The sequence below is a fragment of the Ixodes scapularis genome, unplaced genomic scaffold (assembly GCF_016920785.2).
Source record: "Ixodes scapularis isolate PalLabHiFi unplaced genomic scaffold, ASM1692078v2 PGA_scaffold7__128_contigs__length_106722199, whole genome shotgun sequence".
NCBI lineage: Eukaryota > Metazoa > Arthropoda > Arachnida > Ixodida > Ixodidae > Ixodes > Ixodes scapularis.
Genome location: NW_024609882.1, coordinates 15008662 through 15021482, shown reverse-complemented (window position 1 = coordinate 15021482; position 12821 = coordinate 15008662). Strand labels below are relative to the sequence as shown.

At 51.0% G+C, this 12821-nt stretch overlaps 1 protein-coding gene across 1 annotated transcript in view; it reads right to left on the bottom strand.

Moving 5' to 3' along the window:
* The window catches only part of LOC120839020 (PAS domain-containing serine/threonine-protein kinase-like), a 28854-nt gene extending 16383 nt beyond the window's left edge, over positions 1–12471 (bottom strand). Inside the window, 10 exon segments of the mRNA XM_040209222.2 lie at positions 1291–1575; positions 2681–2891; positions 3926–4042; positions 6535–6546; positions 7363–7508; positions 7511–7622; positions 9257–9391; positions 9989–10132; positions 10680–10844; positions 12199–12471. Coding sequence (XP_040065156.2) covers positions 1291–1575; positions 2681–2891; positions 3926–4042; positions 6535–6546; positions 7363–7508; positions 7511–7622; positions 9257–9391; positions 9989–10132; positions 10680–10844; positions 12199–12438 — 1567 coding nt within the window. The 5' untranslated portion in view covers positions 12439–12471.
* Positions 12472–12821: the final 350 nt, after the last annotated feature.

The window sequence follows — 12821 nt, the reverse complement described above, 5'->3', positions numbered from 1 at the left end:
CCATTAAAGTTGTCCGAGTTAGAAGCATGGTACCTGCGTCTTTGTGATGTGCTCTCCGCCCCGTGACGTTAGTCATCGCGGGGCAGAGAATGCGTCTGGTGCGAGCGGTGCGAGCTTGAAGGCCCCTGCGCACAGTTCCAGTGACTCGCTTTCATTCTTCGACGCAGTGCAGTCCAACGCTCTCAAACGCAACTCTGCGTAGGGGCCTTGAGATCTTGATCACCGTTGGTCTTGTTTTAGAGTTTGATTTGCGAGGACTCTCGCGCAAGCGCACGACGGGGCCGCCATCCCAAGAGAGAGGACGAAAACTAAGCACGCAATGACAAAAAGAGTGCGCTATCCATAGTAACCCTGAGACCTAGGAAAAATAAAAAAACGGACAGTGCAACAAAGTGTCTAAGATATCATTCACCAGCTTGCTTGTGTTTTTTACCTTTCTTCACAGAGTGCGCCACGAGTTTTTGTTGACGCACATGAAAAATCCATGGAACCCTAGCCATAAACAGCTTCGCTGTAAAATAGAATTCCGGAATCTAAGACACACGGAGGGTGGGTGCAGATGTACACACTATGTGGGGTCTTTTAAGATGTTAGATTCCACAGACAAGGCTGTTGTTGTCAACTTATAGTCGGTGACAGGGAAGCTGCTCCCACCTTTCCCCACTTTAGCAGAGCGAATGCTGGAGAGGAGGTCACCTCCTCTCCACAGTTAGCTCTGCTGAAGTCAGAAGAGGTGGGAGGGCTTCCCCAAGTTCCCCTGAACTCTTAAAAAGGCACTGACACCCCCCAAAAATTTTTTTTTTCTTTTTTTGCTAGGCCATTTAATATGGTGTCAGGAGACTACCCTATTAATTATTTTCAACAGATTCGCATTTATTTTTATTAAAGCCAAGAAACGCAACTGTGCTTCTTGCTCGTTTCACAAAAAGAGCGCCACCATATGTCCTAACACGTAATGTTTTACTCCCACCGGGAGTGACACGCAGGCACTCGAGGAAGAGGTTTGACCAGCACCGCTGTCCTATCGGCAAGGAGACGAGCGCCGTGTCGGCATTCGACCGGCAGTCGACCCGTTAACTTTCCTTGCCAACGCCTAACCGGACATGGTAAGGTGCCAGCCACATAACATATTCCGCGTTAATAGCTGCCGCCAGATCGCTCGCCACGACACTACGGTGGTAATAGAACAAGCGTCGTCAGATGCACCTCGAAGACAGTCACGTACAAAAGTGTCATCACGTAATTAAAAATGGCTGCGGCAAACAACACCCTACAATCCGAGAGGCGTACCAATGTGGGAGCCGTCTCGATGACGACCTTGACCCGTATAGGACCCCTCAGCGATGCTCAGCAGTGATTCGGAGCTCCTGAAGGTCTTGAGCTCGGCACGGAGGGCCCGCTCCCCCGACGCTGCGTCCTCGCCCGCCCTGGACGACGGGGAAACGTTGTTGGGGCGCCAGGAGTTGCGGCGTGGCGCCCCGTCCTCCTGCGTGTTCTCCTCCGAGCTGTGCACCGTGCTCGACGTCATCGTCGACGTGGAGTGGAAGCTGTCCGACGTCGAGAGGCGCACCTCGCCTGCGTGGACGACGTGCATCTCGAGTCAGCGTGGAGTCGGGGGCGAACTCCGTGGAGCAAAAATAAAAGCGACTAGACTGTCCCACGGCATTTTCTCTATGTGCGGCGTTGGAGCAGTGGCCGCTGCACCACACGCAACCGCACGCAGGGTGAGCCTGCTGCCGGGCAAAGTTCATCGGTTGTTCCCCGCATATTTGCTCCATAAAGTTCAGCCCTCAGGGACCGAGTAACCGCATATGTCCAACACAAAATGCGTTATTTGGTTGGCTTCTACCAGGTACCAGTAACAAAAGTGTCGCGCAAGTGCAGCATCTGCATTAGGTCGGAACACGTGCCGTCTCTGACCGAGCAGGAGTCTTGACTTAACACCTATACAGTACCGGCGTCCAAGCTCCCGTAAGCAGCGCAGGAGATCCATCAGTACAGCTTTGTCACTTAAGCGCCGAGCGAGAGCACCTGCACGTCCGGTGGCAGGGTGTGCGGGAGGCGAGGAAAAAGGGGCGAAAGGCGAGGCAGGATGAGCACACGCTTCGAAGGAACCGTGGACGTGAAAGATGGCAGGGCCAAAGCTGGGGCGTGCGATCGCAAGACACAAACTTTTGTCGCACTCCCTTCGGAGCGCCAGCTTGGGCGGTGCTTTCTTTCTGAGACACCACACGCGACGACGTTCGTGCCGTTGAAGCATGCGACGCGTACCATGTTCCTCCACGCGACATCACCGTGGAACAACACGCAACACCTCGTGTTGCCACCGCCTTTGCCGCAACATTTTGCGTAAAGGGGAAATATCTTTACACCACGCGACGTAAAAGGCTGCATTGTGGGATGCGATAACCCTGGTAATGAGCCACTGGCAACTTCGCCTCTCAACCGCAGATAAAATCGGCCACTAGAGATAGATAATAAGGTATTAAACAAAAGAATAAATAAAATGAAGACTAGTCACTGATGGGGCGAGAACGACAGGAAGGAGGCGCTAGCTTCATACATTTGACAACGCTTTCGCGTCTCGAACATGGGCGCCCAGCCAAAGCATTGCTGTCGGTACGCCGTTCTCGCTTCCATCGGTGACCGTAGATAGCTCATCTCGCGAGCCACGACTGACCCAAGGGGAGCACGAGGTCGTCTTCGTCCTCCTCCTCTTCGACGAGCCCGCGCAGGAGACGAGCGGAAGAGGTGCACGAGGAGTCCTCTCGGGATGCGTGGTGTGCCCCGCGGTGCTGGGTCTCCGTCTTGAGCGTGGACGAGTCTCCCGAATAGAGGTCGCCCCCGCCCCTCAAGGGACACGAGTCCAGCTGGTCGGCACTCGTCGAAACCTGCACGCAAACGACCCAGTCATAGGTCGATGTGCATCTAGAACGGGAGTCTCCAAACCCCGGCCCGCGGGGTTCGAAGACCCCTGTTGAATCGCCTCTATTGCACACTTGTCATCGCCAGCATCTCCATTCCCATGGTCGGTGACAGATGAAGAAGAAAGTGGAAGCCCCTCCTACCTCTTTCCACTTTAGCAGAGCGAACGCTGGAGAGGAGGCGACCTCCTTTCCGGCCCGACTGTAGTGCCCCGTTGTATGTCTGTGTAATTAAGTTTAAATTGTTTTGTATAACCATTACTGCCATTTTCATTAGTCTTCTGCCATTTGCAAATATGCGAACATTCTTATGTACCTCGATTTATGCCCGGTTAGGTTTTTTAGGGGCAAAGCTCCTTAGGGTCTAGCCTTTTCCGTCCGGTGCCCGTGCTCACATCGATTGCCATCCCATCATCAATCAACATCTAGGAGATGCGGTCATTTTTTTGCTGCAATCATTATGTGATATAACTAGCTAAATATTCTATTATACCATATATATTCAACTGTATTACTCGCAAGTCATGTTATTTTCATGTAGGCTTTCTATTATTACACCCTAGGTTCTAGAGTAATAGAAAATCTATGAGATTATTTTTTTTCTCTAGTTTAAACTTTTGCATTAAATTTTTTTGTCGATTTATTTAATTTTCTTTTCGCATTTATATTTATTTGTTTATTTTCTGGCCTTCGAGGCTGCGAGACACACCTAATTCGGTCCCTCAGCCATAAAGTTTGAAGACCCCTGGTCTAGAAAATCGAAGATCGAGCCTCAAAGACCAGCGTGTTCCAAGTTTTGCTTACCTGCATGTCATCAAGCGAATACTGTGTACAAAATGTAAGCTATGTTTAAAAAAGTGTGCCCACTCTAAACTGCCTTTCCTTTCCCCCATCCCCGTTCCCGTTATAACCCTCACTCCGAAATGCGTGACAAAACAAACTGCAGTTCATGCCTGGCATATCCCTTCACCGCAAACGAATGACGGACTGTCGTGACCCACCTTGAGCCCCACGTTGCCGTTGATGTCCCCGCTCGTCCCCGCTGCCCCCGAAGTTTCCCCGCCCTCCCCGGACGGGCCTACCAGCGGAGCCAGGGGCTCCGCTGCCGACGTGGATCGCTGGAAGGGGGCCGTACTGCTGCGTTGCCTCACCGAGGTCACTGACCCCGTCAGGCTCAGGTCCTGAAGGCCCGACGTCACCGCATCCTCCAGCATGGACGCGTGCCCGCCACCTCTTCCCGTGGAACACCGCGCCGAAAACGACTTTCCCAGCGGGTTAAGTGGCCTGCGTTTGGGAGGTGGCTTGCTCTCAAAGTGCTGACCTTTGCTTGTCTTGCTGTTGATTGTGAGTAGTGTTGACATATGGGCTAGTCGCCTTTCTGTTATTAACAAACAAACGGCATAAAAGCAGTGTTGGGAAGCACCTTAAGTACATTGTCATAACTGCCAAGTTTGGAGAAAAGAAATCTGGGATATTCCCAAAGGGAGAGGGCGAGGGGGGGGGGGGGGGTAGCAGTTTTATAAAAAGAAGTATTGACAATGAATTTACGTAAATACTTCATTTGTACTGCACTGCTCATGCTAGCGAGACACAGCTGGGCATCGCTATCATTGCTGCCGTCTGTTGCGACTGCAAAAAATCCTTGTTTAAGTGCAGGGAGGGAGGGGGGGTCACTTTGCATTTTTCGTACAACTGCATGAAGTGGTCAGAATTTGGGAGTCTCCCGGGTAATACGGGGGACTTGACAGGTATGCATTGTACTTAAATACTATTTCAAGTATGTTTAGAAAGCTTGTACTTCACATAAAGTAGTTTTTCTGGTACTTTCCGAGAAACATACTACAACTCGAGACTTCAAAGTACATTCCCCTAATCTGGTCTCGGTTTTGTTAGATCTTTCAAGGACCACGCAATCACGGCCCTGGCTTCCCCAATACTGTACACAACTTCTGAGGTTGAGTAAAGAGTTCAACAACCTCTAACAAAAGAAATGGTGTATCGCCATGTGAAAACACGCTATAGACTTTCAAGCCGTCGTCTGGTCATTTTTCCGAGTGAAGAATGGCGGCTATAAGGCCATGGTCGCGGAAAAACGGCACGCCGTTCTTATCCCGGACAGATGCAGCGCTCACAATGTGCAGCCGCGATTAAGCGCAGGCAGTCTGAAGTTCCTGCTGGCAAACACCACTGCTAGAAGCCATCCTCTCGATCAGGGCGTCATTGCTACAGTCAACGCGCTCTACAAGAAGCGGATATGCGAAAGTGTTGTCTTGAAATTGCAACGAGAAAAGCCCATCAAGGTGGACCTGAGGGAAGCCATTGACATAATCACCGCGTCGTGGTGACAAGTAACAGCCACAACCATCCAGAAGCATTTTTGCAACACAGGGTTTGTGCGTAATGCCGGGAATTCGGAGGACGCAGGTCGGCGCAGTGATGCGATTCACAAGACAAACGGTGTGGAAGACATGTGGTCCAACCTTGTGGAAAACCACTTTGTTCCTGCAAATTACAAGTTTCAAAACTATGTAGATGAAGATGACAAGGACTCTGTTATCCGTGAGGAAGCAACCACCGATGAAGCTATTGTTGCAGCGGTGCGAGGTTCTGGGTTAGATTGTGAAAACCAGCTGAACTTACAGAAAAGGGTGAGGAGAGAAAGGAGGAAAAAGCATCCGATCGCTGGTGGCTCCTCCTCACCCTTTTCTGTAAGTTCAGCTGGTTTTCACAATCTAAGTATGTACAACCAACTAGCTCAGCTCCTTCCCATTGCGAGAGGTTCTGGGGCGTGTCCACCCAAAGATGAGTCGAACGACGACGAAGAAAGCACGTCGGAAGTTTCAAGTAAAGACGCACTGGAATTCTTGTAGAAACTGAACGTTCACTGTGAGCAGAACTCCTTCAGTGATGAGGTGTTCAAATGCCTTAGCGTTATCAAAGACCAGGTCGTCCACCATGACGTTGAAAGGCAGCGCCAGGCAAAAATCACAACTAGTTTCTTTCAAAATGCACCAGATGCTTGAGAGAGAAGTGTACTTGTCTAATGAAATAAGAACTTTTCTCAGACTGAGCTTTATTTTGAATCTAACATGAAAGAATTTGTTTTACAAAGGTAAGTTGTCTCATGACATGTAATTTGACCAGAAAAATGTATGTTTTGATATGCGTGATTTTCGCAACTCCCATTGACATACGTTATATGCGGCCTACACTGAACTTTACCCAGCCAACACTGCATAAAAGATAGACAAATAAAAGGAGAAAAACATTTTTCTCGGTGCTGTCCTATCCTATATCCCTTGTCTACGTAACAGTGGCACAACCAGCATATCTCGAGCTTGCTATGTACAAGTACTACAAAAGACTCGCTTCAACTTTGCTCCATTACATCCGCATGTTTACTAGAGCAGTCTTTCCTAGGCAGAGGTTCTACTGAAGATATGGCGTCCAGCTGCAAAGCACCTACCTGGGTAGTTCAGAGCACTCAGACTCTGGACGATCGTCCAGAAAAGCGCAGGCCCTCGAGTCTTCTTCGTCGTCGTCTAATGGAGGCAGTGGTACCGAATCCGTGTCCAGGTACTCAAAAATCGTCGTAGAATGATGGAATCACCACCGTAATGTGCTGCAATGCGAAATGTCGGCAAAGGCTGTTATCACTACAGCTGCAATTATCCGTGCCAGTATCCTTTTAACCATAACACCACGAAATCATGAAATGCCCAAGACGGAACTACGAGTGGCCGGCTAGCACAGAACTGACTCTGTCGAAACCCAACGGTCCTTTGGCATGAACTGGTACGTCTCGAGCAGGCGCTTCGCTTCGGCTCACAAGACGCCAAAGTACAAAGAAATGAAGGAAGCTCGTGCTAGAGGCGGGACAACAAACTCCTCCATGCCATTACCATTCCATCAGTGACTATAGCAGTATGCTGGCAACACACGGGGATTCGGTGGCACTGCGCCGGCGCTGCGCCGGTATAGTTTTGCTGGCAAAACTGCAGACGAGCTTTCTCAACAGCCGCTCGCGACGGATTAACCGACTTTTCCTGAAGCTGGGACTGACTGCAGTCATAAAACGTTTTCGGGGTGCATAAATTTCATTATAAAATATTCTAATATTGAGGTTTAGTGCTACACTTGCAATATATTGGGGTTCAACGGCACTGCGCCGGCACAATATGAGCAAAACTGTGGTTAAGCTTTCTCGTTGGCCGACCACGACGAGCCATCCACGTCTGCCTGAAGCTGGGACTGGCCGCAGCCATAAAAACATTTATCAGGATGCATAAATCTCTATATTTAAGAGAGCCTACCATATACGAGGAAGTTTTCTAGTGGTACGCCGGCAATACGTCGGGGTACTGTGGTGCCACGCCGGCAAGACACCAGCAAAACTACGGCCAAGCGTCTCTTCGGCCGATCATGACGGGCCACCCACCTTCCCCTGAAGCTGGGACTGGCTGTATCCGAAGAGCATGAGAGAGAAGTTTGTGTTGCAGGAGTGGATGCATCCGTCTGGCAGCACCGTGATCATGCCGCTGATGTTGGCAAACACCCAGACAACGCCTCGGTAGGCCGTCGGGAAGGGGAAGGCGGCCCCCGCCCCTCCACGCCGTCGGAGAGCGGCTCCAGCAGGATGCTCAGCGGGAAACTGCCGCCGTCCCGCGTGCGCCCCGTGGCCTGCTGCTTGCGCACCGTCTGCATCGATCGCCGCCATGGGATACGGTCGTTGATCCAATTTGCTCGGGGAAAGGCTCGTCGAATCGCGTGGATTTTCACTTCAGTAATGCGTCATGATCTTCGGAGCTAGAACGGTCAGTATGGAAGCATGGCACCTAGTTGCTGAAACAAAGCAACGAGTCTGTCTCGTCTGAAGACATAATAAGATTGAAAACCTTCGCGGGGGGTGCATTCCAAATCTACCGTAGAATACCGCGCATCCGCCCACTCCATACTAAGCGCCCACTCCCAAATTTGTAAGATCTTAGAAAATATGCACAGTACATTGATATGTAAAATTCATGACCGGACAAGCACCCATCCTCCATTTTTTCGAGATTACCTCTAAATTTTGAGTGGGCCGCTTGCCCGGTATTTTACGGTATGCTCATATTTTGACGAAAACAAGTGTGGACTTCAAAAGACTACCGTAATATACCAAGCATGCGCCTGAATCGCAGCAACTGCCCACCCCCCCCCCTCCCCCTCCCCTCGGCCGAGGTCTTAGAATGACTGCAACCATATGCAAAAACAATCCAATAATCGTTTCTTTCTTTTTCTGCAGCAATGTGTGTCTCGCATCTATAAAGAAATGGATTAATGAGGATAGTTTAGGGAAGTGATTGTGATGAGTTTCAGCGGTTTCTTGTGATCGATAAGGTGCCAATACACAAAAAGAAAGATGTAATGGATGCTGCTGAGGTGCTGGACATATATTCTGTACGTCCCTGCAGGCTGTGCTGCCGTCCTTCAGCCAGCCAATCTTTATTGAAATAAATCCCTCAAACATTCATTGAAACGACAGCAGGAAACCTTTACGTGGCGTGACAAAAAAAACAGCAAGAGGAAACCTCCAAAAGCCTTCGCGGTAGGACGTTTTCGATATCTTGTTGAATGCGTGGGCCACAGTAACCGAGGAAGTGATTCGCCAACCCTTCAAAGGCTGCGGCGTCGGCACTGCACTCGACGGCACCAAGGACAGGGAGCTCCACGAACGTCTGGCAGGCGTTGGGTCCCCATCGGTGCCCCATGATCATGCTGCCCTAACCGACGAGCGTGTCGATGTACTCTTCCGTTTAGGCTCGGAAGAGTCATTTGACGGCTTTGGTGACTTTGCTTTGGCTTTGCTGTTTTACACCAAGATAATTTGACTCCATGACCTGTTTACACACTTTTCCCCCGTGGAAGTTTTGTTTTCTCGCGTCGGCGCGCTCATACTGGCTAGGCAAATGATGGCCATTTGCCAAGCGCGCAAAATGGCCGCCATTTTGATTTCAGTAGTTGGACCAAGGGCCCACCCGATCGTGTGCTCTTTCTGTATTTTTGCTCTTGGGCCTAGATTATCTCCAGACTTTCGCACCTGCTCGCTATATTATGGTATGCATAGTTATTTTGATTCCTTGTAGCAGCAAGTTTCCCGTTTTATTTCTTCATTACAAAGGTTGTCTCAACAAAAAGAGCATGCAACGAGATCTGGCCCTTTTACATCATAGTGCAGCGGCATCCCCAATTCTGCAAACCCTAAAGCAGGGCTTCTTTTTTACATATCACTGGTTACGGTTTGAGCCAAGCCTCGACGACAAAGAGGCTATCTATGGGGGGAGGGGGCTAACCTTGAGCACACCGTCTTCGGCAGGGGGCAGCACCAGGGACGGGATGATGTCCGTGATAGGAGTACCCTCCAGGTCTGAACCTTCGGAATAACCACACAGGACGGCTAGGCTCTTGTCCGCAGTCAGGATCTGGCCCTGGGTTATGTACATGGGAGATGGCACGGTTCATTTGCTGCTCGTCTGGACCCCATGAGCCGGTGCTCACAATAAGTTGTCTAGACAACCTCCGTGGCGTAGTTTCAGCTGTTCGAGAAGGCTTTCTGTGACGTATGTCATTAAAGTTCAACTCCGGTCGAAAACGAAACCAAAATAAACGACTGGTATCGCTTTACTGGAACGAAATATGATCACATCCTAAATATTTTACGTCAAAGTGAAGCCGCGTACTCCACTAAAACCGATTTTAAAGATGCGACCAGCTGCTCTTCAGTGGGCAGCAAGCGGGTTAGCTTTTGGTCGAGGAACACTGGCACTGCACCCCCGTGACGTCACGTCACAGAAGAGCTGCGGTTGATTCCGCACATTGTACCGCATACCGCAGCACCACGGCGACATCGCTTCGCGGCCATACGGCTTATAATCAGTGTTGCCATCTCCTAGTAGATAGTTTCGGTTTTGCCATAGACGCCCGAAACCAAACTTTGAGCCGCGAAATTTATAAAATTACACACAACACCGGTCCGAAATGCGCTCCAGGCACCACAGCCGAAAACTGGAATCGGCACCACTCACCCTGGCGGCATCAAAGGTGACCGTAGCTGTGGTCCTCTGAACGGGTTCCATGACCACCAGGCAGCGGGGCTCAGAGTCCGAGTCGAGCTTACGGACCCAGACGGATACCGGCACCACCTCACCGTCACTGTCGATCAGGTCCATCTGGAACGTCCGGCCGATCGAGTGAATTCTGTACGGTGCCGGAAATCCAATTCTGCAACTCCGTGCAGGAGCCAAGCGGGGTGCCGGCTCGGCTACGCATGCGGGAATATCGAGCCCTCCTCCAGACTAATAGACTGATGCTTCAGTTGCACGAAACTATATGTAGTCCTTAACAGAAGGAGAATGGCAGTTTTCATTTGTTGCCTTTGGTGATGCTTTGGCTGTGCGTGTATAATCGACACCCTCGAAACACCAAAGCGTTCTAGAGGGAGGATAATCCGTCATAATCCTACAAGTGACTATAGCGTTAACATCCCCACTACGCGGTAAAATTCAATCGCAGTTTCATCGAACGACATTAGGTGATCAGCGAATCAGTCGATCAGATAATGTCAGTCGACGGAACTGACATTACAATGTACCGTGTGGCAGGCAAATAAGGACGCGACTGCAGTTAGGGCCCGACAACCGGTACAAGAGGCACAGGAAGAGGCTGCACCGAGTTATGAGCACGTTCCAACGAAGAGAGCGAAGAAGAAGCACTGACCACTTTCCCAGCGATGACCACCACCTCTCCGGCCTTGTCGACGTCGGCATCCGCCAGGGCGTACTGCCCCTTCTTCATAACCAGGAAGTCGCAGAGTCGCTTACTGCCCACCTGGGTGCCCATCACCCCCAGCAGGGCACAGGCTGCCTTGTTGGCCGTCAGGATCTGGGGTCGGGAACAGATTGTTCATTGGTCTCCGGAATGACGCAACAAAACCAGCTAAAGCATCGGTGAAGTACTAAGGATTGGAGAAGGTTCAATCTTGAAGGCAATTTCTCAAGTGAAAAATGTCGAGAAACGCAGTGTTTCACTATGTATACATTGAAATGGAATGCCAGAACACAGTTTAAACTGGTAGCCTTTCTTCATTATGCCTGGAGTTCATCGTGTACAAAGCCACATCAAAAGGTAGGCAGAACCCCTTACTTTACACTCATCATAGTTTTCAAGAACAGTGTGCAAAATACTCAGTACCAAAAAAAGGTTCCCTTCTCGAGCTTTCCCCTCCATGTCACGATGCCTGTTGCTGAGCAACTTGGGTAAAAATGCGTACCTCTTCAATCTTCTTCATGAAAATAAATCTTATCTGGCTTTTTCGGAGGGATCCAAACATGTGAATCCTTGACCTCAACGTTTAGAAGCTTAATTCTTGTCCACTGGATATATAATCCCAGTAATTCCCGCAAGAGCAAGACCTTACTAGGGCGCGCTCGATTTACTCTGGTGGCTTCTGTTATGTCACGAAAAAGTCAAATTTGGGGGTTTTACGTGCCAAACCTACGACGGGCATCTGGCACGCCCCAGCGGAGGACTGAGGATTAATTTCGTGCAACCGAAAGCTCGGTTACATGGCGCCTTCTCCACGATAAGCCTCCGTCATATTGCGGGCACCTCGGTCGGGATTCGAACCCGCCACCTGGGGATCCGTAGGCCGGCGCTCTCGCTTCGGAGCCACCGAGGCGGCTTCTGTTATGTCATGAGCAATGCTGGACAAAGGTAGCTCTTGATACTACAAGGCAGGAAACATCTGCTCCGCAGCAAGGTATAAGACAAGTTATAAATGGCACCCGAAAAGACGCCCTCTCCCCTCCCCCCCCCTAACGCAATCTGAAGTGGAAACGGCTATGCACTCTAACTTTCTAACTTCACATTAAAACCAAGCGCATTGAAAGGCGTGCCGCATCAATGTTCGGTCGGGACTCATGTTTAATCAATGAGTCGAGAGATGCTCGGCGTCGAAATGGCACGTACCAATCGCCGAGTTTCCGTCGTCGTCGTGCAATGTTTCACGAAGAAAGAGAACAGAGCGATGGGGGCTTTGAACATTCCATAAGCTCCATTCACCTCTAATTCTTAAGGGGCAGTGGAAGCTAAGAGCTCGTTAAACTAGTCAACCGTCAGTCTTGCACCACGTGATCACATTCTCCGCACATGCTCACGTGCAAAAAGCAGGGTAAGCTGACGAGGTCCTGCAAGCACGCAGCTTTCCTTGCCCCTAGCTCTAAGGCGAACGCCTCACCTGGGTAGACGAAGCATCCACGGTGAGCACGGCTTTCCCGGGGCTGAGCAGGGCGGCCGGCGGGCAGGAGGCGCCCCCCGCGCTGTAGAAGACCCAGCTGCCGCTGAGCAGGTTGGTGCTGCCGCCGTGTCCTGGCTGCAGCTCGGGCCCCTGGCCGGAGCACGGGGGGCCCCCGTAGCTGAAGGCGCACAGGGCGTCCCCCCGCAGCTTGCTCAACGTGCACTTGCGCTGCTCCGCCATGGCCCCATCCGGCCGGCGGCCCGGCGCCGTGGGCCGGCCCTCCGAGCGGCACAGCCGAACCACCAGGTCAAGGGGGCTGGCCGGGTAGGCGCGGCTACGGGACTTCCATCGCGGGGTTCCCGCACTCTGCGACTGCGTCCACGTCTGCGGGGGTCGCGTACGTGCGTCTCGTTAAGGGGACACGTGGTGTCTCGGCGCATCACGGCTCTGAGCAAGTGGAGCTGAAGCTCACGCTGCCAAACTCGGGGATACTGGGCTCAACCATAAGGCACAAAATAAGCTACGCTCCAAAGTAACAATGCTTCGGCCTCCTTTTTGCTTAAGATCACGGTTGCCAGTTGTCTGAAGCTTTATCTGAAATCGCAAGAAATGTTTGAAATCGC